The following is a 27,227-nucleotide window of genomic DNA, read 5'->3' as shown; positions in this document are numbered from 1 at the left end:
TACTTTTAAAATCAACATCGACAGCTACACACAATGGAGCTACCTGACAGCCAAAATTCTCTCAAAATCTTCCATTTTTAATGAAGCAAACCTGGTGGCCATGTTTGTTTACAAATTGTCACTGTCACTCGCTAATGTGGAAGTTTTACATCTCCAACGTGTGATGTTGTGTTGTCTTGACAATGTGCAATATTATAACAATATTGCATGCTCGTTCTCCTTTGGGTAGAGTGGCATAATACATGGATGATAAGCAATATGATAACAATATTGCACGCTATCAATAAACCCACTAGAAAGGAACAGAATACATGCTTTTATTCCATGGAAAAAGTGGCCTGTATGTATAATAATTACTGATATTTCACGCCGATGGTGTCACTCCCAGTGTTTTCCCACTGACTAGACTCACGTTGTCAAATGGAGAACCAGTTCAAAATTAAAATTCTTTTGATTAACTTGCGATTTTTAAAAATTTATTTATTTTTGTGTATGTGTCCATATAATATAATGAGCATTACACAGTGGCGCAAAGATATGAAGTTTATTTTTCTCTGTTGAAAATATTTTCACTCGTTCACTTCACTCACTTATGAATATATTCACCACTCGAAGATAAACTTCATATCTTCGTGCAGCCGTGTAATATCCTCTATTTATGTAGTTGTAACAGGTGTAACTGGTTACCACAGAGGTACTCTACAGTAACACAAGTGTGAAATGAGTGACCATTGTCAATGTACACCCAAGTGCCTGAACAACAGTGAGATGAGCAATATTTGAATTGGGCTTTTCTTGGTAGTACAGTGGTGCTTGAAAGTTTGTGAACCCTTTAGAATTTTCTATATTTCTGCATAAATATGACCTAAAACATCATCAGATTTTCACACAAGTCCTAAAAGTAGATAAAGAGAACCCAGTTAAACAAATGAGACAAAAATATTATACTTGGTCATTTATTTATTGAGGAAAATGATCCAATATTACATATCTGTGAGTGGCAAAAGTATGTGAACCTTTGCTTTCAGTATCTGGTGTGACCCCCTTGTGCAGCAATAACTGCAACTAAATGTTTCTGGTAACTGTTGATCAGTCCTGCACACCGGCTTGTAGGAATTTTAACCCATTCCTCCATGCAGAACAGCTTCAACTCTGGGATGTTGGTGGGTTTCCTCACATGAACTGCTTGCTTCAGGTCCTTCCACAAAATTTCGATTGGATTAAGGTCAGGACTTTGACTTGGCCATTCCAAAACATGAACTTTATTCTTCTTTAACCATTCTTTGGTAGAATGACTTGTGTGCTTAGGGTTGTTGTCTTGCTGTATGACCCACCTTCTTTTGAGATTCAGTTCTTGGACAGATGTCCTGACATTTTCCTTTAGAATTCTCTGGTATAATTTAGAATTCATTGTTCCATCAGTGATGGCAAGCTGTCCTGGCCCAGATGCAGTAAAACAGGCTCAAACCATGATACTACCACCACCATGTTTCACAGATGGGATGAGGTTCTTATGCTGGAATGGAATGTTTTTCTTTCTCCAAACGTAATGCTTCTCATTTAAACCATAAAGTTCTATTTTGGTCTCATCCGTCCACAAAACATTTTTCCAATAGCCTTCTGGCTTGTCCACGTGATCTTTAGCAAACTGCAGACAAGCAGTAATGTTCTTTTTGGAGAGCAGTGGCTTTCTCCTTGCAACCCTGCCATGCACACCATTGTTGTTTAGTGTTTTCCTGATGGTGGACTCATGAACATTAACATCAGCCAATGTGAGCGAGGCCTTCAGTCACTTAGAAGTTACCCTGGGGTCCTTTGTGACCTCACCGACTATTACACACCTTGCTCTTGGAGTGATCTTTGTTGGTTGACCACTCCTGGGGAGGGTAACAATGGTCTTGAATTTCCTCCATTTGTACACAATCTGTCTGACTGTGGATTGGTGGAGTCCAAATTCTTTAGAGATGGTTTTATAACCTTTTCCAGCCTGATGAGCATCAACAACGCTTTTTCTGAGATCCTCAGAAATCTCCTTTATTCGTGCCATGATACACTTCCACAAACATGTGTTGTGAAGATCAGACTTTGATAGATCCCTGTTCTTTAAATAAAACAGGGTGCCCACTCACACCTGACTGTCATCCCATTGATTGAAAAACACTTGACTCTAATTCCACCTTCAAATTAACTGCTAATCCTAGAGGTTCACATACTTTTGCCACTCACAGATGTGTAATATTGAATCATTTTCCTCAATAAATAAATGACCAAATATAATATTTTTGTCTCATTTGTTTAACTGGGTTCTCTTTATCTACTTTTAGGACTTGTGTGAAAATCTGATGATGTTTTAGGTCATATTAATGCAAAAATATAGAAAATTCTAAAGGGTTCACAAACTTTCAAGCACCACTGTATGTTCACCTTTCAAAGATAAACTTCACATCTTTGAAAAACCGTGTAATATCATGTGTCTGACTCCAAGTGACATCACAGTTGTAGAAGCCACAATACTTACCCTGATAATGTTTTCAAAGTAAACTTTTTCATATGATCAACCTTTTCAGATGGGAACACTGGGATTTAAGTTGATTGAATCACTGTTGATCAATAGCAAAGTTTGCATGCAAATTAATATGATAGTAATGCAATTGATCATTCAATCACAATAGATTCGCTTCATGTAAACAGATATCAGAGTAGAATGATTCAAGCTGGGTGTATTTGAATGAACATTGTATCAGCTTAAAAGGTGGATAAACAGTCTAATTACTTTAATAGAAGAATATTTTAATTAAAATATATGTGACTAATTCCACAGTTAGAATTGTTGTATCCAAAATGCACTTGTACATTTGAGTCATTATACACCCAGACCAACACTGTAGGTGAGAAAAAAATAAACTGGTTCTGACAGGAAGCAAATGACAACACAATGTTTGAGGACGTCATTCTGCCCTTCCCTTCTATTTGAAAAGCAAATTTGAAGTATGAAGACCAGCCATTTTAGACCTGCTTGATGTACGATTTTGAAATTTCACTGTCTCTGGTAATGCCGGTTCTGCTACTCACATCAAAAATATTTAGCAAATTGGGTTGTCTTATATGTCCTTCTCCCTTGAGCAGATTAGTCTCATGGCTGAAAGTGCCAAGTCTGTATGTATACAGTGACTATTCAAAACTGTATCCCAAACATAATACTGGACATGATGTAGTATTGGTAAAATTAGTAAGTCCTAAAATGTTGTCCTAACATTGTACTGACTGTTTAGTACAGCAGTAAACAGTTTGGGATGCAGCCCAAAAAATTTGTTGTAAGAATAAAGTCTTTATTGCATACATCAGTATAACTAACATTTACAGGAAAAAGTGTTGGGTAAAAAGAGCAAACCTGTGAACCTGCCACAGTGTAATCGTGCTTAGTCTGTGGAATCATAAATAACCTAGAGAACACATTTGCCTAATATTAATGAGCTAAAATATAAGTTCTGGCTAAAGAGGAAATGGTTTGGTTTGTTGTAACCTTGTAGCAGACTGACTAACTCTGGAATGTGACGTAAATATAGTAGATTTACTCTAACCTACATGGATTACCATTAGTAAAGCCCTTTTTACACGGATATTCTACAATACTGGCATAAAGACGGCACCTCAATATTCCACCTTTAGTGATTTACACTGAACCATGAAGCCGGCATGAAGCCGTGCCAGTGTGTATGTTTTATACATTGTGAGGCAGCATTCCACAACTAGAGGCGTGATGTGTCACAATGGAGCGTCGGTGTCTAGGGTGACGTAACTATGCATAGGAAATATGAATACCCTGAGCTTACCGGCGCTGCTTTAAAAACAATGGCCAGTGAACTAGGTGCTTTTATCAGCTGTGCTCATTTCTACCATTCTTCAAACACAAGCAAAGTTGCTGAGCATCATATGCAACATGTAATCACTTCCCTTAAATAATTCACGGTTAAGGGAAGTAATAGCCTCAGTCTGTGGGTTATAACATGTTTTTGTCCTTTAGTCGAGCGACTTTTCGGGGAGAAAAGTCTGTCACAGAAAACTGCACCTGTAAACAGAGCGAGCGAGGTAATGAGGAAGAGAGGAGTGGAGAGATTCATGCAAGCAACATGTTTGTGGTCAGAAATATGTTGAGGAGAAAGTGAAGAGGAGTAGGAAGTGATTTGAGGCAGAAAGACGCATGGATCTTAGATTCTGTAGACCAAGATGTTTCAATCTGAGCTGCTTTTGGAAAGAAGAATGTCAGTGTAAAAAATGTCACACCCCTGTCCCCCCGTACCAGCTGTCCCTTTTACACGGACATCGATTCCGGCTTTGTTACTACCAATTTTTTCAGCTCCAAGGTAAAACAAAGCAGACCCCCATTCTGCATTTGGACATTTTATATAGAACACAAATAAAGGTGTAAGGTTTCTGCCTTGAACAGACTGTGTAAAAGGGGCTTTAGCTTACTGTTGCTTACTGTAGCTTACTGTTATTATCCTGTCTGTTTGCTTGAAGACACAAATCTGCAGATGAAAAACACATACCTATGGCAATATAACCGATTTCAAAATAACTTTGCAACTGGGTAATGATACAGATTCCACAACGAAGATTAAAAAAAGCTAAAACTCATTCAGTCCTGAATCTGTTTTTTTCTTTTTGAGTATACTGAACACTCTCTCTCTCTCTCTCTCTCTCTCTCTCTCTCTCTCTCTCTCTCTCTCTCTCTCTCTCTCGGATATTACATCCTTGTGCAAAGATATGAAATTTATCTTCAAGTGGTGAATATATTCACAAGTGAGTGAAGTGAACGAGTGAAAATATTTTCAACATGAGAAGATAAACTTCCTATCTTCGTGCCACCGTATAATATTCTTTATATTATATGGACACATCCACAAAAAATACGCAAGTTAATCAAAAGAATTTTAATTTTCAACCGGTTTGCTATTTTGACAAATCGCGTCAAGTCAGCAGGAAAACGCTGGGAGTGACATCATTGGCGTGAAATATTGGAAATTATTATACATACAGGACACTTTTTCGATGGAATAAAAACACGTGTTCTATTCCCTTCTAGCAGGTTTCATTCATTTGGTTTGATAGCGTGCAATATTGTTAGCATATTGCTTCTCCTACGTGTCTTATGTCACTCTACCCAATGGAGAATGAGCATTGAATATGGTTTATGATATTGCATGGTTGTCAAGACAACATGATGTCACACGTTGGAGCTGATGCGAATATTAAAATGAGAGAGTTTTCTGCTGCGCATGCGCAGAAGTATTTCTTTGTTTGCTGGTGGCGCCCACGGTAAACTGTCGCAGTGAATTGAAAATGCCATGATATGTATTACATGTAAAACTTCCGCACTAGCCTGTATATAAGTCGGGTTATTCAGGCTTTTTGGAGTTGGACCATTTTTATTGCTAGAACTTTGACTTTTTACATGTGCACTGGATTGACAGAACATTGAATTACATTCGATCGGAATCAGCATTGGATATTGGTAAGCCCCCCCCCCGTTCTTAACTTTTTGTAAAGTTTATAATTGTTCCATCGAATGTGTGTGTATAATAATAATAATAATAATAATAATAATATTGGCTTGCTTTTTTTGTGGTATATCAGATATATTCCATTCAGCTAGCATGATATTAAACTCGTCTTCGACTCAGTATCATGCTAGCTGAATGGAATGTATCTGATACCACTCAATGCCAGCCAATTTTATATATAAAATCAGTACTGTGCAAAAGTCTTAGACACCCTGTTTTTTTCATACAAACTTTGTTATAGATTTCTATTTTATGACTTTTACATTATCGAGTCATTTAGAGTTCCAAACGTTCGTTTTCCATCACAAAATTAAATGTTACAGAAAAAAGTTTGTATCTGAGCAGCATATTACATAAGAGACCACTTTTCAGATTAAAAAAGACAATCTAATGAAGGCTATTGGGTTTTGCTGCAAAATTAAGAAGTGAGTGTGACAGTCAAAGTGTCCAGAAGAACTGTGGCTGGTTCTGCAGTAAAACCTACAGCTCATTTCAAAAAGAAACCTTTATTCGTCACATGCACACTTCAAGCACAGTGAAATTCATCCTCTGCATTTAACCCATCTGAAGCAGTGAACACACACACACACACACACACGCTCAGAGCAGTGGGCAGCCACACCAGAGCGCCCAGGGAGCAGTCAGCAGTCAGGTACCTTGCTCAAGGGCACCTCAGCCCAAGGCCGCCGCACGTCAACCTAACTGCATGTCTTTGGATTGTGGGGGAAACCAGAGCACCTGAAGGAAACCCACGCAGACACAGGGAGAACATGCAAACTCCACACAGAAAGGCTCTCGCCGGCCGATGGGTTCGAACCCAGAACCTTCTTGCTGTGAGGCGACCATGCTAACCACTACACCACCGTGCCGCTCTTATAAAACCGCACTCATTGTACCCGAGACTACTTTTTTTTTTAAGCAAAAGGTTGTCTCACATTTCAAATTTTTCACTTATTATGCCACAGCACCCTGACACAGCGCTGACTGAATCAGTATGACAGGACTGTCAGGGTGACTCACAGTAGCTCAGGAACCTGTTTGTCCCCTGGCTTAATAAATAACTTTTTTTTTCTTTTTTTAAAACAAAAACCCAATGCATTGTAGCTTTCAAAATGTCTGAAAACTCATTTAGATTCCTTATCTAGAAATCCTTATTTAGTTTGAGATTTTTTTAAACATAGCTGCTCCACTGTTGCTGTGTAAAGAGCCATATTGACACTGTGACACTTTACAGCTATGAAATTACCATATGGTTCCTCTATGAGAGGTTCTTATAAATTTAAAGCAGACTTTCTTTGTAACTTGGAGAGATGTCAAGAATTTCCACTGTGCCTTTGTGTCAGCACATTATTTGATATCATTTGTCCATACAGCTTTATTATTTCAGGGTCTGAGAGTTTGTATCTGGTACATGCAGTAATTCTCAGAAATATATTTGTGTCATTATAGTACACAAAGGAATCTCTGTCAGAGTTCCAGTTGTGTGATTTAGAATGTCTGGCTTATGGTATTTAGTGTATGTATGACACAAGCATCAGAACTTGAATAATTATTTTTGTCTGTCAATTTAAATGCTTACAATTTAACATGCTCTGCCTTAAAGAAAGCTGTAAACACAGCACCTTCCCACTGAAACAGAGTCCGTTGACATTTGCATGAATCCACGCTCTGTTTTCCACAGAGACGAGACATGATAAAGGGTCACCTTGTGTGTGTGCCAAGGTGAAGTGATCTTGTCGGCTTTGTATTCAAACCTGAATATCCCAGTACAAATCTGCAAGCTTATCTGAGCTTAGCAAAGTCAGCGTTAGCGCCCCTCATAACTTAAAAGCATTGGCTTCTTAAAAACACCCAGCTTAACGCAGTGAGAAAAACGCAACCTTAAATGTGAGGCCTATTTTTTTTCTTGGCAGGTAATCCATTAGAAAAGTGGAATGCTCATTTAATACATGAATGAAATGGCGATAAGGAGCCATGCAGAGCATCATCAAGCAGAGAATGTAGCACTATCTCATCTGTGGACACTTGATTCATGAAACGCAGCATGCAGTTTTATTCTATTGAATGTTTACTTGATGGGTGAATCAATTGTTGCTGGTTGTGATTTAAAAAATTGTATAGTTTAGTACTGGATAATTTCATTATATAGATATATAAACAAGAGTGCTCTGAGAGCACAATATCCCCCGCTAGCAACTATGCCATAACTCTGGTAAAATGCGACTGAATTGAAAGAAATTGCAGTATGCGTATTACCGACAAATAACAGAATCCTGTCCAGTTTTGTGAAATTCCTCCAAAAATTGTGAGAGGAGTTGATGTCAGAAGGTAAGTACCCTTCCCAGGACGGACAGACAGACAGACAGACAGACAGACAGACGGACATCGCCATGACATAATCCCTCTCTGGGCCTTTCGGCCAGCGGGAGATAATCAAAATTGTGAGGGAAGTTGATTTCAGAAAGCAAGCACACCTTGATGAAATTGCTAAAGTACAAGTTTGTTAATAATCAAGGGCATACAGTGGCATGCAAAAGTTTGGGCACCCTTGCTGAAAATGTCTGTTACTGTGAATAGTTAAGTGAGCAGAAGATGAACTGATCACCAAAAGGCATAAAGGTAAAGATGAGACATTTCTTTTCAACATTTTATGCAATATTTGTGTATTATTTTTGTTTTGTACAATTGGAGAGTGAAAAAAGAAAAGGAACACCATGCGAAAGTTTGGGCACCCCAATACATTTTGAGTTCTCAGGTAACTTTTACCAAGGTTCCAGACCTTAATTAGCTTATTGAGCTGTGGCTTGTTCAAATTCTTCATTAGGAAAGATCAGATGATGCAGATTTCAAAGCTGTATAAATTTTCTGACTCCTCAAACTTGTCCCTAAAATCAACAGCCATGGGCTCCTCTAAGCAACTCCCTCGCATTCTGAATAATAAAATAATTGATGCTCACAAAGCAGGAGAAGGCTACAAAAACGTAGCAAAGTGTTTTCAGGTAGCCGTTTCCTCAGATTGTAATGTTATTAAGAAATGGCAATTAACAGAAACAGTGGAGATTAGGTCTGGAAGATGAAGAAAACTTTCTGAAAGAACTGCTCATTGGATTGCTAGAAAGGCAAATAAAAACCCCTGTTTGACTGCAAAAGACCTTTAGAAAGATTTAGCAGACCCTGGAGTGGCAGTGCACTGTTCTACTATGCAGCGACACCTGAACAAATATGACCTTCATGGAAGAGTCATCAGAAGAAAACCTTTCCTGCGTCCTAGCCACAAAATTCAGTGTCTGAAGTTTGCAAATGAACATCTAAGCAAGCCTGATGCATTTTGGAAACAAGTCCTGTGGACTGATGAAATCAAAATAGAACTTTTTGGCCACAATGTGCAAAGGTATGTTTGGAGAAAAAAGGGTGCCAAATTCCAGGAAAAGAACACCTCTCCAACTCTGAAGCATGGGTGTGGATCGATCATGCTTTGGGGTTGTGTTGCAGCCAGTGGCACAGGGCACATTTCACTGGTCGAGGGAAGCATGGATTCGAATAAATACCAGCAAATTCTGGAAGCAAACATTACACCATCTGTAAAAAAGTTGAAGTTAAAAAGAGGATGGGTCCTACAATAAGACGATGATCCAAAACACACCTCACAATCTACAATGGAATACCTCAGGAGGCACAAGCTGAAGGTTTTGCCATGGCCCTCACAGTCCCCTGACCTAAACATCATTGAAAATCTGTGGATAGATCTCAAAAGAGCAGTGCATGCAAGACAGCCCAAGAAACCTGCAGAACTGGAAGTCTTTTGCGAGGATGAATGCACGAAAATCCCCCAGGTAAGAACTGAAAGATTATTAGCTGGCTCCAAAAAGTGTTTACAAGTTGTGATACTTGCCAAAGGGGGTGTTACTAAGTACTGACTATGCCAGGTGCCTAAATTTTTTTTTGCTTCAGGTCCTTTTCATTTTTTGGTATTTTATGCCTGTAAATGATGGAAATAAAATGTAATCTTGTGGAAAATATTAAAGAAATGTGCCATCTTTACCTTTATGCCTTTTGGTGATCAGTTCATCTTCCGCTCACTTAACTATTCACAGTAACAGACATTTTCAGCAAGGGTGCCCAAACTTTTGCATGCCACTGTAACTCTGGTAAAATTTGTCCAAATTAAATGAAATTTCAATATGCATATAACTGTCATATAACAAAGCCTTTTGCCAAGTTTGGTGAAATTCCTCCACAAATTGTGAGAGGAGGTGATTTCAGAAGAACATACACCCTCATGAAATTGTCAGTTATTTAATCAAGGGGTAAAACCTGGTAAAAGTTTCACAAACAAAATTAAATCTCAATGTGTGTATTACCGTCATATAACAAGGCCTTCTGCCAAGCTTTGAGGAATTCTTCCAAAAATTGTGAGAGGATTTGATGTCAGAAGGCAAGCACACCTTCATGAAATTGTGAAAGTACTATTAATAAATAAATAATAAATAGTAAATTGTTTGTTAAGGGCCACAAATCTGGTTAAATGTGACCGAATTGAACAAAATAACAATATGCGTACTACTGACATATAACAAAGCCTTTTGCCAAGTTTGGTGAAATTCCTCCAAAAATTGTGAGTGTTGATGTCAGAAGGAAAACACACTCTCATGAAATTGTCAGATTATAATTTTGTTAATCAAGGGCTGTAACTCTGGTAAGATGTGACCCATTTTAATGAAATTATAATATGCGTATTACCGACATATAACAAAGAATCCTGCCAAGTTTTGTGAAATTCCTCCAAAAATTGTGAGAGGAGTTGATTTCAGAAGGTGAGCGCCCTTCCCGGGACGGACGGAAATCGCCACGACATAATCCCCCTTCGGGCCTTTTGGCCAGCAGGGGATAAAAACATTTCATCCCTTCTCTATTTATTTAGACAATATATCAGCTGAAAGCGATGCAAGGTCATTTGATCACAGCTGTAAAAAAGGAAAACAAAAAACGTAACTCCGTTGTGGACATTGCGAGTCGTAAAAGCACAAGCTGATATCTTTTGACGTTATACAAAATAAATTGTCAGAATTCTCAAGCACATTTTCTGCATGCCTAGGTTATCGGATCTTATCTGATAATAGCAGGTGGGAAGTCCTGTTTCCTTGCACTTGTCATTCGCGTTTAAAATGTAAACCTTTTTGTTGTTGTTGTAATATGCAGAACGCTTTTGGCAAGTATTTACACAGCTCTATATAACACATGATGTCTCAGTAATATAGAAGAGAAGCCTTTTCTGTGTCGACTGTGGGACATGCAGGCGTACTTCACTGTGTTTAAATAACCACTAAGACAGGAATGTACACCACGACTAGGCCAAACCCTCAATGAATCAAGAGAGAAAGAAAAGTGCTACAAATAGCCTTTTATGTCCTTGTCCTTTGTTCCATGCCACTTGTGGCTTTTAGACCATATTTAAAATTAAAGGCCAAATAACCACTGGTGCGTCTACTATATATAACACTCCTCGAGCACTTGTTATTTCATTCCAAAGGGATTATCTTGGCTGTAGTTTTGTTAAGGAAATACCTCTTAATTTTGTGTTACCAAAGGTTGCTGTCCTTTTGTCTCCATAACTGGTGCGAGTGTTAAAATTTTGTCTGGAACATGTTGAGACTTGCCTGTACGTTCTACCAGTGGCTCTCTAATTAGCCTGATTAATTTTTTCATTTAGGTGTGTAATCTGTTTTAATGGTTTTAGTTTGTGTCATGCCCGCAGATGTTCCTCCCAACATCTAGCGTTGTTGTTTGTTGTTTCCCCATAAATTTAAGTCTTTCATCCATAAGGGAAATAAAAACGTTCATATTAGATATGGAAAACACCTGGGAGAGACAGGATTTCCCTGTGGCAACGCAATTAACGATCATCTCACATCACATTCAGACCAGTGTAATGATTTACAGCAGGTTAGAAACAATAGACCGTGATGAATCATCGGCAGTCTCCCGGCTGTTTAGTTCTATTAAGCTGATGACGGCGAGTGGAAAGTTGCATGTAGTTCTGGGGAAAAAAAATAATTCTGGGTACTTTACTGACCATCACTTTGGGTTTTTCCTCGTTCCATTTCCACTATTTCAGAAGAAACAGGTCATTATAGTTTTTTTGGACATCGGTTCTTTCATGCGAATTGGAATAACATCTTACAGCACAAATCTGTCCATAAACACATCAAACACTCGATCCAAAAGTTGTCCAACAGCCAAATGAACTTCTGAAAACCTGCATATAAAAACAAGCCCACATTTCTCTTCACCTAAATTTCAGTTGCAGTGTTATTGTGAATGCATGTTTGCAATCTGACTTTTCTTCACAGCAAACAGAAAAGACTTGGTTCTCTTGCTGTATTATTATTTTTTTTATAAAGGTTGCTGAATAACTCCGTCAGCCTGCACCTGCATGTAGGTAAACAGAGAAAAGGTGGTATTGCACGTGCACATACAAAAGGCTTAACCACACCAGAGTACTGGGGGAAATCCTGTTACTCTGAAAACTCTGTTAACTTTATACATGAAGACTCTTTGCATGAAACCGTTTTGGCATCAGCATAAATCCTGACAAGGCTCAAAGCTATGAATAAGTGGCTTTAATATAAATACACAGGTGATTATAGGAAATCGCCCATGCTGATTGGTCGAGAAATTCAGACTATTTCTCGATGATCACCTTGAGCGACTCGGCAAAATGGCGGCCAATCGCTTTGTCACTGTAAGTGAGGAAGGATTACAAATTTTGAAAGAAAATGCTGTTCCGAAAAGCACTAAAGATGCTATGAAGTGTTGTTTAAAATTGTTCAAAGGTAAGGAGGAACTGTGATGTATTTTATCTATTTCAAAACAAAGTATTTTATGCAAGTTGGCATAGATAAGTGACACAACCCTGGGCCGTGCCTTTATTACATTTGCATGCCACTTTTGAAGTTTGAAATAAATAATTTTTTTTAAATACAGGTTTTATTTATTTTATTTTATTTTATTTTATTTATTTTTTTTTTTTTTTGAATAATTTGTGTATTTATACTAAAACAATTATCTGCCTCAGGCTCAGTGAATATCTGTGAATAATAATCTTAACTTTATCTCGGTTATTGTTCACCGATATTCACTTTGCCTTCATTTATACATTTGTGTTCTGATTTTAACGCTGTGTTTTGAGGCTGTCTCCTCAGGGCAGTAGGGCTGGATGTGTATGTGTGGATATATGTTTAAAAAAATGTGAGTAAAAGCAAAGATTAGTGGATAATGACTCAAGAATTAGGCAGTTTCAGAGTGAACACAGAGGGAGTGGACTGAAAAGAGTCAGTCCATCCATCTATCCATCATCCATAACTGCTTATCCTGTGCAGGGTCGCGGGCAAGCTGGAGCCTATCCCAGCTGACTGTGGGCGAGAGGCAGAGTACACCCTGGACAAGTCGCCAGATCATCGCAGGGCTGATACATAGAGACAAACGACCATTCACTCTCACATTCACACCTACGGTCAATTTAGAGCCACCAGTTAGCCTAACCTGCATGTCTTTGGACTGTGGGGGAAACCGGAGCACCCGGAGGAAACCCATGTAGACACAGGGAGAACATGCAAACTCCACACAGAAAGGCCCTCGTCGGCCACTGGGCTCAAACCCAGAACCTTCTTGCTGTGAGGCGACAGTGCCAACCACTACACCACCGTGCCGAAAAGAGTCAGTCTTTTTTTCTAATTGGTCAAATCAGTTTGACGCAGTCCATCCATCTATCCATCATCCATAACTGCTTATCCTGTGCAGGGTCGCGGGCAAGCTGGAGCCTATCCCAGCTGACTATGGGCGAGAGGCAGGGTACACCCTGGACAAGTCGCCAGATCATCGCAGGGCTGATACATAGAGACAAACGACCATTCACACTCACATTCACACCTACGGTCAATTTAGAGCCACCAGTTAGCCTAACCTGCATGTCTTTGGACTGTGGGGGAAACCGGAGCACCCGGAGGAAACCCATGTAGACACAGGGAGAACATGCAAACTCCACACAGAAAGGCCCCCGTCGGCCACTGGGCTCAAACCCAGAACCTTCTTGCTGTGAGGCGACAGTGCCAACCACTACACCACCGTGCCGAAAAGAGTCAGTCTTTTTTCTAATTGGTCAAATCAGTTTGACGCAGTATTTGTACATGATACTTGATCAACACAGCACAGTCACTTTACCATGGGCACGGTGGTGCAGTGGTTAGCATTGTTGCTGCACAGCAAGAAGAAGGTTCTAGGTTCGAGCCCAGCGGCTGACTTTCTCTGTGGAGGTTGCATGTTCTCCCCGTGTCTGTGTGGGTTTCCTCCACTGTCCAAAGACATACAGTTAGATTAACTAGCTACTCTAAATTGCCCATAGACATGAACGGAGAAAACCTCTATAATAACCCAGTAGAAGGCAATGGGAAACCACTACTGTGATTGTCCCTAGAATCTCTAATGGAAGTCAGAGCAGCTATGTCTCTATAGTGACATGCCAATGAGCGAGAGTTTACCATGATAAACAACCGTGAATGGGGTTTTCAAGCCGCACCTTTAATATAAATTAAAAAAAGAAAACCTTAATGGAAATGGCAGAAATTAAAATAAAACTGATACTAAAAAAGAAAATTACTCTTGGCTGACCTTTATTGACAAGACAAGGGGGAAATTTAGGGCCAGAGCATGGTTGCAAGATCTGAAGGACAAAATGCAGCCCAATAGATAATCATTAAATAAAAGCATGTAGTTTCCTTAAATAGGTGGTTCTTTTTTTAACAAAATTCATAAAATGGTCTTATATTATTACATACACTCACTGTCCACCTTAATAGGAACACCAGGCTGTGCTGATCAGTGGTGCAGTTATCCAATCATTCAATCATGTGACAGCACCACAATGCATAAATTCATGCAGATACAGGACAAGAGCATCAATTAATATTCACATTAAACAGAATAAGGGAAATGTGATCTCTGTGACTTTAATATGGGCTGGTTTGAGTAGTTCAGAAACTGCTGATTTTCTGGTATTTTCACACCCAACTGTCTCAAGAGTTTACACAGAATGATGCAAAAAGCAAAAAACGTTCACTCCGCAAAATATCCCAGAATCCAGAGATGGTTTTGCCAAGATATTTCAAAGTATGACCCATATGTAATGAAGCCCATGTTGGGTACTCTCTGATCACGGCATTGGCAAGAAAAAAAATCTCCAGATTTGCTCCAGGTATGATCAAGACTCTTGCAAGATTTTGAAAAGAAATCTCTGGATTCTTGGTGTTTTGGCGCAATGATCCTGCCTACATTGGGTCTGCAGGCTGAAACACCTTGTCGATTAGCGCAATCAGAGACTAACCAGACAGGTCTGAGCTGACAGGAAGTCTGTAGTAACTCAAATAAGCACACTTTGTGCTTATTTATTAACTCAAATAAGCACACTTAGTTGAGCAGAAAAGCTTCTCAGAACACACGACTCATCAGCACTAGCCCTTGAGGTGGATGTGCTACAACAGCAGAAGACCACATTGGGTTCCACTCCTGTCAGCCACGAAGAAGAATCTGAGGATATCATGGGCACAGACTCACACAAACTGGTCAGTTGAAGATTGGAAAAAGACTAGCTGATTTGTTTTCTTCAAATCTCCAGTTATATCCCCACACCCAAATACATGTTCTGTTATCTCGGTCAGTCATTACCCGTGTATGCATTGTGGCATTAAGATAACAAAGCTTTCCCAGGGGCTTATATTCCCATGGAACTGAGCACAAGCACGATAGTGCAGGATTTAGGAACACATGCAAATGACTCAGTCTTTTATCTTGACTTATGAATTGAATTTTTTATTTTATTTTTTTATTTTTTCCATCTTATGGAACCAAACTGAGACCTGCTTCTTCAGTGCTATGGCTTTAGCCATGATGGCAAGCACATTTAGCTTATAACTTATTTTATCATGACTTCAGCTCCCATTTAATCATTTATGCTCCAGATGGTTAACATCTCAGCTTTACGAGGAAGTGGAATATTTTTATGTCCCTCACTTGCTTCATTAGATATATATTTTTAATATGTGCCTCTTTTTCTTTTGCTCTCTTTAATTATACCTCTTTTATGAACTTGTCTCTTCATTTCTGGAGGTTTAAAGTTTCCATCTGCCTTCCTCTTCAGATTTCATCTCCTCTTTCATCTCTTATGCCACGTGATTCCTTCTCTTATATTTATCATTAAAGCAGGTTCATTCTGTCAGTACACACTCTAGTGTCACTGGATGTGGCTGCATTTAAGGATTTTAAGGAAACGTTTCGGAATGGGCTCTGCATGTTTTTCTGTTCTGCACAAGTCTTGTGGTGATGGAGTCTGTTTACTATTTTAATGAGTGCACTGTAACGAATTTGTTTGTATCCACCTAGAATAGGACAAGTCCACTTAAAAGGGTTAAGCCAAGGGCACAGAGCTTCAGTATGCTCCAGTGAGAACCAGCACCATTCACTCTGAAACCACACTACATCCTGCACACTCCCAGTATCTAATTAATAACGATGTCCTGCCAAGTAAGAGAGGTTTTTTTCAAAGGTGAAACCAACAAGACATTTAAATTCCATTGTTTTATAGGTTTTGCAGCAAACTCATTATTAGAAGCATATCTTATTGTTTTCTTCACATGATAACTTTGTCGAAAAAAGGTTTACATTGCTAAAACGCATTAAGCATTAGAGTGGATTAAAATCATTTCTTCTGCCAAAAGTTATTTGACAGCACGTTAAATATCAGATACTTTGCACATATTTTATATCAACGAGTCAAGATTTGGAATAGTTTGGATAATGGTGTATTATTCATTATGGTTTCAAGAAGAAATGGAAAGAAGCCATTTTCTCCAGTTAGATATGCATATTTGGGTCTGTTCCAACACACATTCCATATCAGACTTTGTGTTTGGGTTTGAGGTTAGAGGTTGTTTGGTTGCCATATTAAAGACTTTGATGGTTTGGGGGGAAATCTGCATTCCTTGTGTGTGAGAAAAGAATTCCACCATTATAGGCCCTTTTCTATAAGTTGTATGTAAACGCTAGGATCAAACTAGTGTGGTAAAAGTTAGGTGTCCCCACTGCAGAGTCTCAGACTTCTCTGTAATTGTGGTTTTGCCTTTTGGGGATGTGGCGCAGACGAGAGTCAGAGCGGTAGGTTAGGGAGTGCCTGATTTTTCTAAACCACCTCTGGTTACACATCTGTAATGATCTTGTGTTTACTGCATTGTTCAAACTTATCAATAGTGAGAAAGTCTTTTAGTGGTTGTAGCAATGTCAGATGCTCACTCAGGCTCCAGTGAGTCGACTTTTTGGCTAGTTTTTTTGAGCTAAAGCTCTGTAGTGACTGAAGAGTGTTTGTTTAAGCAACTGCAATGTGAAGACGAGATCACGACTTAAAACCTTGTGTCTAGACTTCGAAAGAAGCATTGACTTGCCAAATATTATTTATACTCGTAGCATTTTTTATATAGCTGTTCGATTAGTGTCTGTAGTGCAAGAAATATTGATCCTGCAAGCCAGGGCAATATAATATAAGTGTAAAACTGATCTGGTCTTCATGCCTCAGTTTATTGACCCGTGATTAATCCTTCCTTCCCCCACTTGATCTTTTCATGCCTAATGCAAAAGTTGCATGTGAACTGTAGCAAACCTGTCAGATCAGTTTCTTTTCCCTCTGGCGCTTTTTGCTCACTAACACCTCCTCCCCCTTCAGCATCTGTCACATGTCAAGGCAACATGTAGGTCAATTTAAGCACCATCAGTCCTGTCTATCTTCCAGCCTACAGCATTGCCCTGCCGAGGTGCTATAATTCATCTACTGTTCATTTGCTTCAGATGATTCCAAGTACCATTGAGTCCGTTTGTGCCTCAAGTGAGAAACGGGTTCTTGATAGAATTATTCCCATGGCTTTTTCATGTAATGCATGGCTTGTCCTATCTCTTGCTGCTCATTGGTAATTGAGTTTGAGAGATGATTAGAAATCTAGTTGTTCAACTTGTTGAACCTGAGTTGCGTTTGAACAAATAAATGACCTCGTGTCATAGCCTACCATAAATCCTCATGGAAGGGATAAAAATCGTTAATAATCATCTAACAGTGTTTTTTTTTCTTATGTAACTGTACTTCTTGCATCAAGGTTTGTTTTTAATTTGTGAAATCATGCATTGGGGTTTAAAGCTTAACATGGTGAAAGATGGGTTGTTGGTTTTTTTGGGGGTCATTGCAGCTTTTATAAGGTGTCCGAAGGAATATCATTGTAGAAATCTGGAATTCCCACAACAGGATATCTCTGGAGAACAATGGATGTTCCTGCAATCTTAATAGATTTGCCCAAAAGTCTTTAAAAAAAAAAAAAAGACAGAGAAACAGTGGCAGCCACTACTGTACACAATGTGTTTTCCAATCCTCTCCCATGGAGGGCATGGATAGGACAGGGTGTGTGTGTGTGTGTGTGTGTGTGTGTGTGTGTGTGTGTGTGTGTGTGTGTGTGTGTGTGTGTGAGAAAGGAGGTCAGATAGGTTCATTCTCCCACTGGGAGGCTGTTCATTCTCTAAGAGGTGGAAGGCTTTCTTTCTCATGTAATCAAATCTCTGAGAAGCAAAGCCTACTCTTCCTTTTTCACAGGGCCTGTCTATGGTTGAGAGCCTGGCTACAAGAAGGGACTCCAGCAGAATGGAGAGGGCTAGAGGGTGTTAATTCCAGATAGTACAAGGGTCAGGTGGGGGTAGTGGTAGTGAGAGGTTTGTGCTGCTTCCTGTTGGAACAGATGTTAAGGTCACACGATATCTTGCACTAAAGAGTATAGAGTTTAATGAAATTCTTTCTGGAATGGTAAAAAACAAAACCAACTAGCTGATCTAATAGCGCTTCAGTACCAAACAGTGTAGATCACCATATCTCAACAAACGAGATCCTATATCCTGTGTGCCGGTTTCCCATTGCATAAATGTACACGTGAAAGTAGGAGGAGTTTCTCTGTGGGTTATCATGTGGTGACTCAATAGGCACGAGTAGTAAAATACTACTTGAAATTCAAATAAAGGATTTGGAAATGAAACCAGGCATATCTCCTTTAAAATGTGTGCAGCCCTGCTGTGTTTCTCTCATAGAGTGAAAATAAGCATGAGACACAGGTGGTTTTTTTAAATGTATTTATTTTAATAAATTTATTTATTTAAATGGTATGACATGATGATATTTTGTGAAAATAAAGAGAGCCAACTTTTTTTTAAATGTAATGGTTAAAGTGTCAGTGCTTTGTAACAGTCCAAGGTAAAGTTGTAACAGTTTTCTATCATGGGAGTGTCATCAGTACAGTACAGAGGAAAAGCTGCAGTTTTTTTTTTTTTTATTAACTTAAAAAAAAGAGAGCCTGGTGAGGCAATATCTGTTTATAGCTGCTATAATGTAAGTGATGACATAAACTAACATGTCTTGTGGATTCTTCATTATGTTAAATGTAATTATAACTGGATAAAAAGTACAATATACCATTCTTTAATTAATAAAATAAAATTATTAGGGAATTTCTATAGTGTAAGAGGATTAAAACACTTCAGGGCATCCTGTTATAGGAAAATAATAATCTCTAAGGTGATAATGGCATCACACCACCCTGTTGTTGATTATTTACCTACAACAGTGCCCCAAGGTGTTTTATTCCTTACTTCGACAATTGCAGTGAAGATGGATCACTTGTCCCTTTTGTTTAGTTCACACTACTCTGACATTCTATCTTTCTTTAAAGTTGTGAGGCAAACACATACGGTACACACACACACACACACACACACACACACACACACACACACACACACACACACACTGACTGTGTGTGGGTTTATGGTGAGAGCTTCACGGTTTTGTAAGTGTTTTGACCAGAGTGCTAGCCTTCCCATTATTCTCACTAAATTCACACAGTGAGTTTTTTTTTTTTTAACTGCCTGGTGTGTCAAGCTGGTGGGAAGGATCTATATATGGTCTGTTATATGATCTCTAGTCATTGAAAATTTCCCAGTTAGAAAACTGATCCCTAATTCCAGATGCTTTAAGGGAAAAGGAATGTTGGAATCCTTTAATAGCTGCCAAAAGAGTCCTGATTTTCTTTGTGATCAAGGTATGCTTTTTTTAAATGCCAGTGTCAGATAATGCAGAGTCAATTGAGTGCCAGTGAAGAGCTTTCATTGGTGAGCCTTGTGAGAGCTGTTAATTCTAGTGTTGTGATGCGACACCTCACTGTAGTGGTGGAAAACCACTCAGAAACACTGGATCAAGCCCTGTAATCACTTTAGCACATTCCAGCTCCTCTCTTCTCTTCCTCTCATCAGGAGACTCTGAAAAGATCCATAGAAGAATAGTATCACTCTTCAGGATGTACCTTTTTAGCAATATCTGGTTCTGAAAGGAGACACTTTTCCCTTTCTGTTGTGTGCCTTCTAGTTTGCACAGCTTGTCTCCATCAGTAAGATGAACTGTTTGTGCCGGGCTGTGTTCATTCACCCCGAACTACACTCTCACACTTGTGACTGAACTTTGAAATAAAATACGTCTTTATCCTAATTAGGTTTAACTCCAAAGTTCAACTCTGAACGGATTGAGTTCACAGTGGGGGTGGGGGTGGGGGGTGTCCCGGGTTTTTTTTGGTCCCGTCTTCCTTTGCTTTAATAATTATGCTTAGTATGTTTTTTTTTAAATGTTGTAGAAATTAACGTTCTAATCTAAATTTGTAAAACAAATTGAAATCAAACAATATATCATTACTAGAACCAAGGTACATTTAATAATTTAAGCTTTCCAATGTATGGCAGTTAGGAAGGTGCTTTGTGTTTCATTTCCAAAGCTGGACTGCGATGGATGTGGTGTTGAATGATGAGCTGTGTTGTTGTGTCTAGGCTGACAGGCCATTGAGCACTAGCAGGGCATGGGGCCAGTGCTCTGCAGCTGGTCTTCTCTGTACTGCCTTTGACTGGGACACGCCCCTCCCCCATTACCCCATAGAGCCATCCTTCACTGACACACTGGTGGAACGGCTCAGTAAGTGGGCTGCGTTGTGCATGTCGCTTGGCGTAGGAGTGTGTTGTTGCACAGGCAGCCGATTAGTTTTGGAATTGAATGCGAGTTCCTGTGCAAGTTAAACAGCTCAGTTTCATTGAGAGTGTTAATTTACATTCTGTGAAGGCATCATCTAAACTTGTGTTGCGACAATTTCAGGTATTAGAGTTAAACTGGTGAATCATAACTTCAAGTGTGCAATTACATAAAATTTCCCTGATTTTACAGTGATCAAAACATAACCCACGGGAATGTGTATAGTTGTAGTCTATTAGCATTCATTTTTAGGTAGAGTGTGCATCATTAACATTACAGTTGACCGTAATACAGTAATGTTAAGTACAGTTGACCGTTCTCTCTCAAATAAAAAGTTATGTCTAGTTTAATCAGCCCACACACACGTGTGCACACACAGACAGTTGGAACCTGTGTAGTGTTTATAACGGTTTTATCAGGGAGATCCATCTCACACCTGTTCTCTCTGAATGACTACAAAGTAAACACAGGAACTTGCGCTTCTACAAAACCCAGCAATCTGCTACTCATGTAAGCACAGTGAAGAAATAATGGACATGAATATTGCAATGGCATTCATGTCCATGATGACATTTTTGTCCGTGGATGTAAACTTCTGACCACAACATTGTATACAAACCCGATTCCAAAAAAGTTGGGACACTGTGTAAAACGTAAATAATACCAGAATGCAATTATTTACAAATGCTTTTTGACCTATATTTAATTGAATACAATACATAGACAAAATATTTAATGTTCAAACTGAAACTTTTATTGTTTTTTGTAAAATACACTTATTCTGAATTTGATGCCTGCAACATGCTCCAAAAAAGTTGGGACAGGGACATGTTTACCACTGTGTTGCATCACTTTTTCTTTTTAACAACATTCAGTAAGTGTTTGGGGAAATTAGGACACTAATTACTGATGTTTTGACTGTGAAACGCTTTCACATTCTTGCTTGATATATGACTTATACAACAGTTGCTCACAGTCCAGGGTCTCTGTTGTCATATTTTGCACTTCATAATGCACCACACATTTTCAGTGGGAGGCAGGTAGGCCAGTTTAGCACCTGCACTCTTTTACTACTACCCTTTTACTGCCTTCTCAAATGTGCAAGTTACCCATGCAATGGGTACTAACATGCCCCCATACCATCACAGATGCTGACTTTTGAACTTTGTGCTGGTAACAATCTGGATGGTCCTCGATGGAGTGAAGGTTACGGGTGTTCATTGTTGGTTTTCGGCCCTTATGTGTAGGTATTTCTCTGGATTTTCTGGATTTTTTGATGATATTATGAATTGTCGATGGTGAAATCCCTAAATTCTTTGCAATTGTGCATTGAGAAATGCTGTTCTTAAACTGTTGGACTGTTTGCCCATGCAGTTTTTCACAAAGTGATGAACCTCGCCCCATCCTTGCTTGTGCATAACTGAGCCTTTCCAATTACCAATTGACCTGTTTAACTGTAGAATATTCCAAACAGGTGGGGTTTTATTATTATTATTATTATTTTATTTTTTTAATTATTTTTAGCATTCCACAAGTTTCCTAGTCTTTCATTGCCATTGTCCCAACTTTTTTAGAAATGTATTGCAGGCATCAAATTCAGTTTATCAGTTTGAACATTAAATATCTGGTCTTTGTGTTATATTCAATTGAATAGAGATTGAAAAGGATTTGTAAATCATTGAATTCTGTGTTTATTTATGTTTTACACATCCCACCTTTTTTGGAATTGGGGTTGTATAGTTTACATACATTTAAATAAGTTTACATGTACATAAACTTAAAATGCCTTGACCGTATTTAAATAGCTTTGTACTAAGTTTCATGGTAATAACATGGACTTTCTTGCTAGGTATGATTGGATGTGAGAGTATGAATCTCTTGAATGTTTTGCCACATTACATTCATGATGATTTTGTTTTATTCTACATCGTTAAGGTCTTGATGACAGTCTCCAGCAATATGTTGCCAACTTTGAGAGAGAGAAGATCAGTGGAGAGCAGCTGCTGAAGATATCGCACCAGGATCTGGAAGAGCTTGGGGTGGCTCGCATCGGTCACCAGGAGCTGGTTCTGGAAGCGGTGGACTTGCTATGTGCTCTGGTCAGTACTGAAGACATGGATGTAATAGGCTTACTCAGTCGAAGTTTCTATATTTAATATGGTCCTTATTCCTTGTGTACACTATTGGGCATTTATAAAGAAAGCATTGCAAACAAGTGACTTATAAGTCTCAAAGTCCAGGAATATTATAGCTACTAAATAACTCATAGGCCATACTATTTGAAAAGTAAATTAAACATTTGAGCATTTTTTAAAATTATTTGATAGTAAGCACAAGAATTCTTTGCCATCAAGACACATCCTCTATAGATAAGATGCAAGTTTAAAAGCCATTTAGCAGATGTAGGTTTGTGATAACATATCTTTTATTTAAGACAAAAAGGCATAGAACCATTCACAAAGTGTAGCTGTAGCCCTTTTTACACAGATGTTCTGCAATGTTGGTGTAAAGAAGACACGTCAATATTCCAGATTTGGTTGTTTAAACAGAACTAAATAAAGCCGGCATGAAACTGAGCTAGTGTGTGCTTTACATTGCAAGCCAGTGTTGTGCATCAGAGGTATGAAAACCCCAACCATACCGGTGTTGCTTTCAAAACAACATTGGATGAACTGAGTATAAAGATGCTTTTGTTAGCTGTGTACATTTATACCACTCTTCAGACATCAGCAAAGGTGCTGAGTATCATATGCAACATGTAATCGCTTCCGTTAAATAAGTCACATTTAAAGGACCCATGGCATGGTGGTTTGTTGATGCTTTAAACGGGCTCGTGGAGGTTTCCGGATGTTATATCCGCAGCCTTTCTCGAAATGAACCCTCGGCACGTAGATATAGCCTTCTGGGAGAAAGCCCCATTTCAGCCCTTTTCCCAGTGCGTCGTTTTGCTAATGAGAAGCATGGAGGCGGGGAGGGGCTTGACCAAGCTGCGGGCATGCTACCTGTGTGTGAACAGTAGCAATGGCAGGTCAAGCAACAGTCCAAGCTTTCGCTTTTGACCCGGAGTCCGACCCCGAAGCAGAAGCGCAAGCAGTTGAACAAAACCCCGTTCTCCCTCGGACTCCTTTCGTAAACTCAACGTGACACAGAGAACAGAGAGTGAGAGTGTTCAGAGTGGTAGTTTACGAATGTATAATACCCTAGGCTTGAACACGCAGTCCATAACCAAAGAGGATAGAAGCAGCAACTACAGCAACATATCGCTTATCCAACAGAAGACATGCATTGCGGAGCAATAGTCAAACATAAGCTCATAAGTTACAGTCAATTTCCAGACTAAACTCAGTTTAACAGAGCATGCTGCATGCTTTTTGGTTTTGTAGCGCAGAGTACCTGGCTAACTGCAGGAAGCGGTTAGCTGCACAGCTAATGTAGCCATTGCAAGACTAACATGGCACCGATTTTAAAACACGGCAAAACGACTTAACAGTTATACACTTACTTGTTTGGTGTTTGTTGCTGATGCGGCAGAGATGCTTGGTACGGACCCAGGCTTCAGTGACAGTTGATGTGCAAAACCTGCCCTGTACTGTCCCAAGTTGTGGAAACATTCATCAGGAAAATGCTTCCGACAAACATACACCGTCTTAGGTAGACTCGACGGCGTATTATTGGAGTAAATAAAATTAAGCCACTGCGTCTTCAGGGGCTCTCCCGTCGGCAGTAAAAACAGACTTCTTTCTGTGTTGTCACATCCATGTACAGCGCAATTTCCATGTTTCGCTCGCTTAGGTGGTGCCATGTTGTTGTGTCCTCTATGGTCTCCTCACTACAAAATTGAAGTGACGTATCTATGGTGGCAACTTTTGAGCTGGGCGGGCAATCCATACAGTGGGTGGGAATCCAGAGGGGGGGCGTGGGGATCATCTCCCTTGCTGACGTAGTAAAGGGAAGAGCCTATCAACGTGCCATTTTGACGCGCCATTCTCAAATGTTGACAAAGGGTGGGCATAGTTTGGTTTACACATTATGACATTTCTAGCCACTGGGGTGACTTAAGAAGGTCAGAGGAACTCATTTTAACATTAAAAAACCTCAGAAAGTGAAAATTTCATGCCATGGGACCTTTAAGGGAAATAACAGCCTGAATATATAGGCTATAACATGCTTCTGTCCTTTAGCTGAACCAGCTTTTTGGGAAAAAGTCTTCACAGAAAACTGCGCTTGCAAATGGAGAGAGGGATGAGGAAGAGAGGAGTGGAGAGACTTGTGCAAGCAACATGTTTGTGCGATCAGAAATATGTTGGAGGAGGAAGTGAAAAGAAGTAGGGAGTGATTTGAGGCAGAAAGATGCTCGGATCTCAGCATAGACAGAAACGTTTGAATTCGCACTGATCTGGGAAAGAAGAATGTCAATAAAAACGTCACACCCCTGTTTCGCTGTGCCAGCTGTCCTTTTTACACAGATGTTGATTCCGGTTCTATTACTACCAATCATTTGGGCTCAGAGGCAGAACAACACAGACCCCCTCTATTGACGTTTAAATAATTTATACAAAATTTGAGGTGGAATAAAGGCAGAATATTCCCACCTTGAACAGCTTGTGTAAAAGGGGCTTGTGTTACTGCTGACATGTCACTGTGAAGCATTTTAGCTGAGTGTCACAGAACGTGTTTAAATGAAATGAAAGGTGCTGCAAAATGAAAGAATTCTTCCTCATTGTCTGAGCTTCGTATGGAAAGCAGCAGATGTGGTTAAATTTGAGTTTGATTAAACTTCTATTAAAACTGCAAAGCGTACGTAGAATCCAAAGTGGGACCACTTACTTTGTCTTTTAGTGTGGCTTAACTGGTGCAATGTATTTTGCTATTCAGTTAACTAAGCATGTCCTAGGGCGGCACGGTGGTGTAGTGGTTAGCGCTGTCGCCTCACAGCAAGAAGGTCCTGGGTTCGAGCCCCGGGGCTGGCGAGGGCCTTTCTGTGTGGAGTTTGCATGTTCTCCCCGTGTCCGCGTGGGTTTCCTCCGGGTGCTCCGGTTTCCCCCACAGTCCAAAGACATGCAGGTTAGGTTAACTGGTGACTCTAAATTGACCGTAGGTGTGAGTGTGAATGGTTGTCTGTGTCTATGTGTCAGCCCTGTGATGACCTGGCGACTTGTCCAGGGTGTACCCCGCCTCTCGCCCGTAGTCAGCTGGGATAGGCTCCAGCTTGCCTGCGACCCTGTAGAAGGATAAAGCAGCTAGAGATAATGAGATGAGATGAGAAGCATGTCCTACAGTACCAGTCAAAAGTTTGGACACATTGTGCAAGATGGTATAAAGCACACTGAAAATTAAAACTCACTACAGCTGGTCCATACCAAATTTACACTTGATTTAATTTCACAACATCCTTGTTAGACAGCAAGTTAACTTATAATACCAGTCAACAATTTAGATACACCTACTCATTCATAGGTTTTTCTTTTCTTTCTTTCTTTTTTGACTGTTTTCTGTCCTTATGCACCAAGTAATTAGCTAATGTTTCAGTTACAGTACCAGTCAAAAGTTTGAACGCCCCTACTCATTCATGTCCTTTCTTTCTTTCTTTCTTTCTTTCTTTCTTTCTTTCTTTCTTTCTTGACTGTTTTCTGTCCTTATGCACCAAGTAATTAGCTAATGTTTCAGTTACAGTACCAGTCAAAAGTTTGAACGCCCCTACTCATTCATGTTCTTTCTTTCTTTCTTTCTTTCTTTCTTTCTTTCTTTCTTGACTGTTTTCTGTCCTTATGCACCAAGTAATTAGCTAATGTTTCAGTTACAGTACCAGTCAAAAGTTTGTATGCCCCTACACTGCAAAAAATGATATCTTAGCAAGTGAAAATACCTTGAAAATAGTTGAAACAATCTAGCATTTCCTATTAGAAGAATACAAAACACCAATTCTGAGATTATTAAACCTAGTTCTAGATTGCAACCAACTTATTTTAAGATGTCTTATCAAGTAAAAATATCTGTCCATGCAGCAAGATAATTTCACTCGTATTAATTTTCTTCTTAGACACAGTTTTCAATTTTTTGCAGTGTACTCATTCATAGGTTTTTCTGTATTTTGACTATTGTCTACATTTTAGAACAATACTGAAGACATCAAAACCATGAAATAACATTTGTAACACATATGGAATTATGTGGTGAAAAGTGTGTGGGGGAACCCCCCCCCCCCAAATGTTTCATATTTTAGATTCAACAAAGTAGCCACTGTTTACCTTGATGATGCTTTGCACACTATTGGCATTATTTTAACCAACTTCATGAGTTTGTCACCTGGAATACTTTTCAATTAACAAGTGTGTCTTGTCAAAAGTTAATTAGTGCAATTTCTTGCCTTTTTAATGTGTTTGAGATCATCAAACAGTAAATAATAAAAATAGAGTAAATAGCCCTATTCCACAACTGTAGTGATCCATATTATGTCAAGAATCGTTCAACTAAGTAAATTGAACGATCAACTAAGTAAATTGTTCAACTAAGTAAATTGA

General features: G+C 39.2%; 1 protein-coding gene across 1 annotated transcript in view; it reads left to right on the top strand.

The window, feature by feature from the left end:
* Nucleotides 1–27,227, top strand: part of LOC132894457 (connector enhancer of kinase suppressor of ras 3-like) — a 90,942-nt gene that overhangs the window by 8,663 nt on the left and 55,052 nt on the right. The window contains exon 2 of the mRNA XM_060934290.1: nt 22,642–22,805. Within this exon, the coding sequence (XP_060790273.1) occupies nt 22,642–22,805 (164 nt within the window). The remainder of the gene's footprint in view (nt 1–22,641; nt 22,806–27,227) is intronic.

The sequence above is a fragment of the Neoarius graeffei genome, chromosome 11 (assembly GCF_027579695.1).
Source record: "Neoarius graeffei isolate fNeoGra1 chromosome 11, fNeoGra1.pri, whole genome shotgun sequence".
NCBI lineage: Eukaryota > Metazoa > Chordata > Actinopteri > Siluriformes > Ariidae > Neoarius > Neoarius graeffei.
Note: the sequence above shows the minus strand (reverse complement) of the source record. Positions and strands in the feature narration are given on the sequence as shown.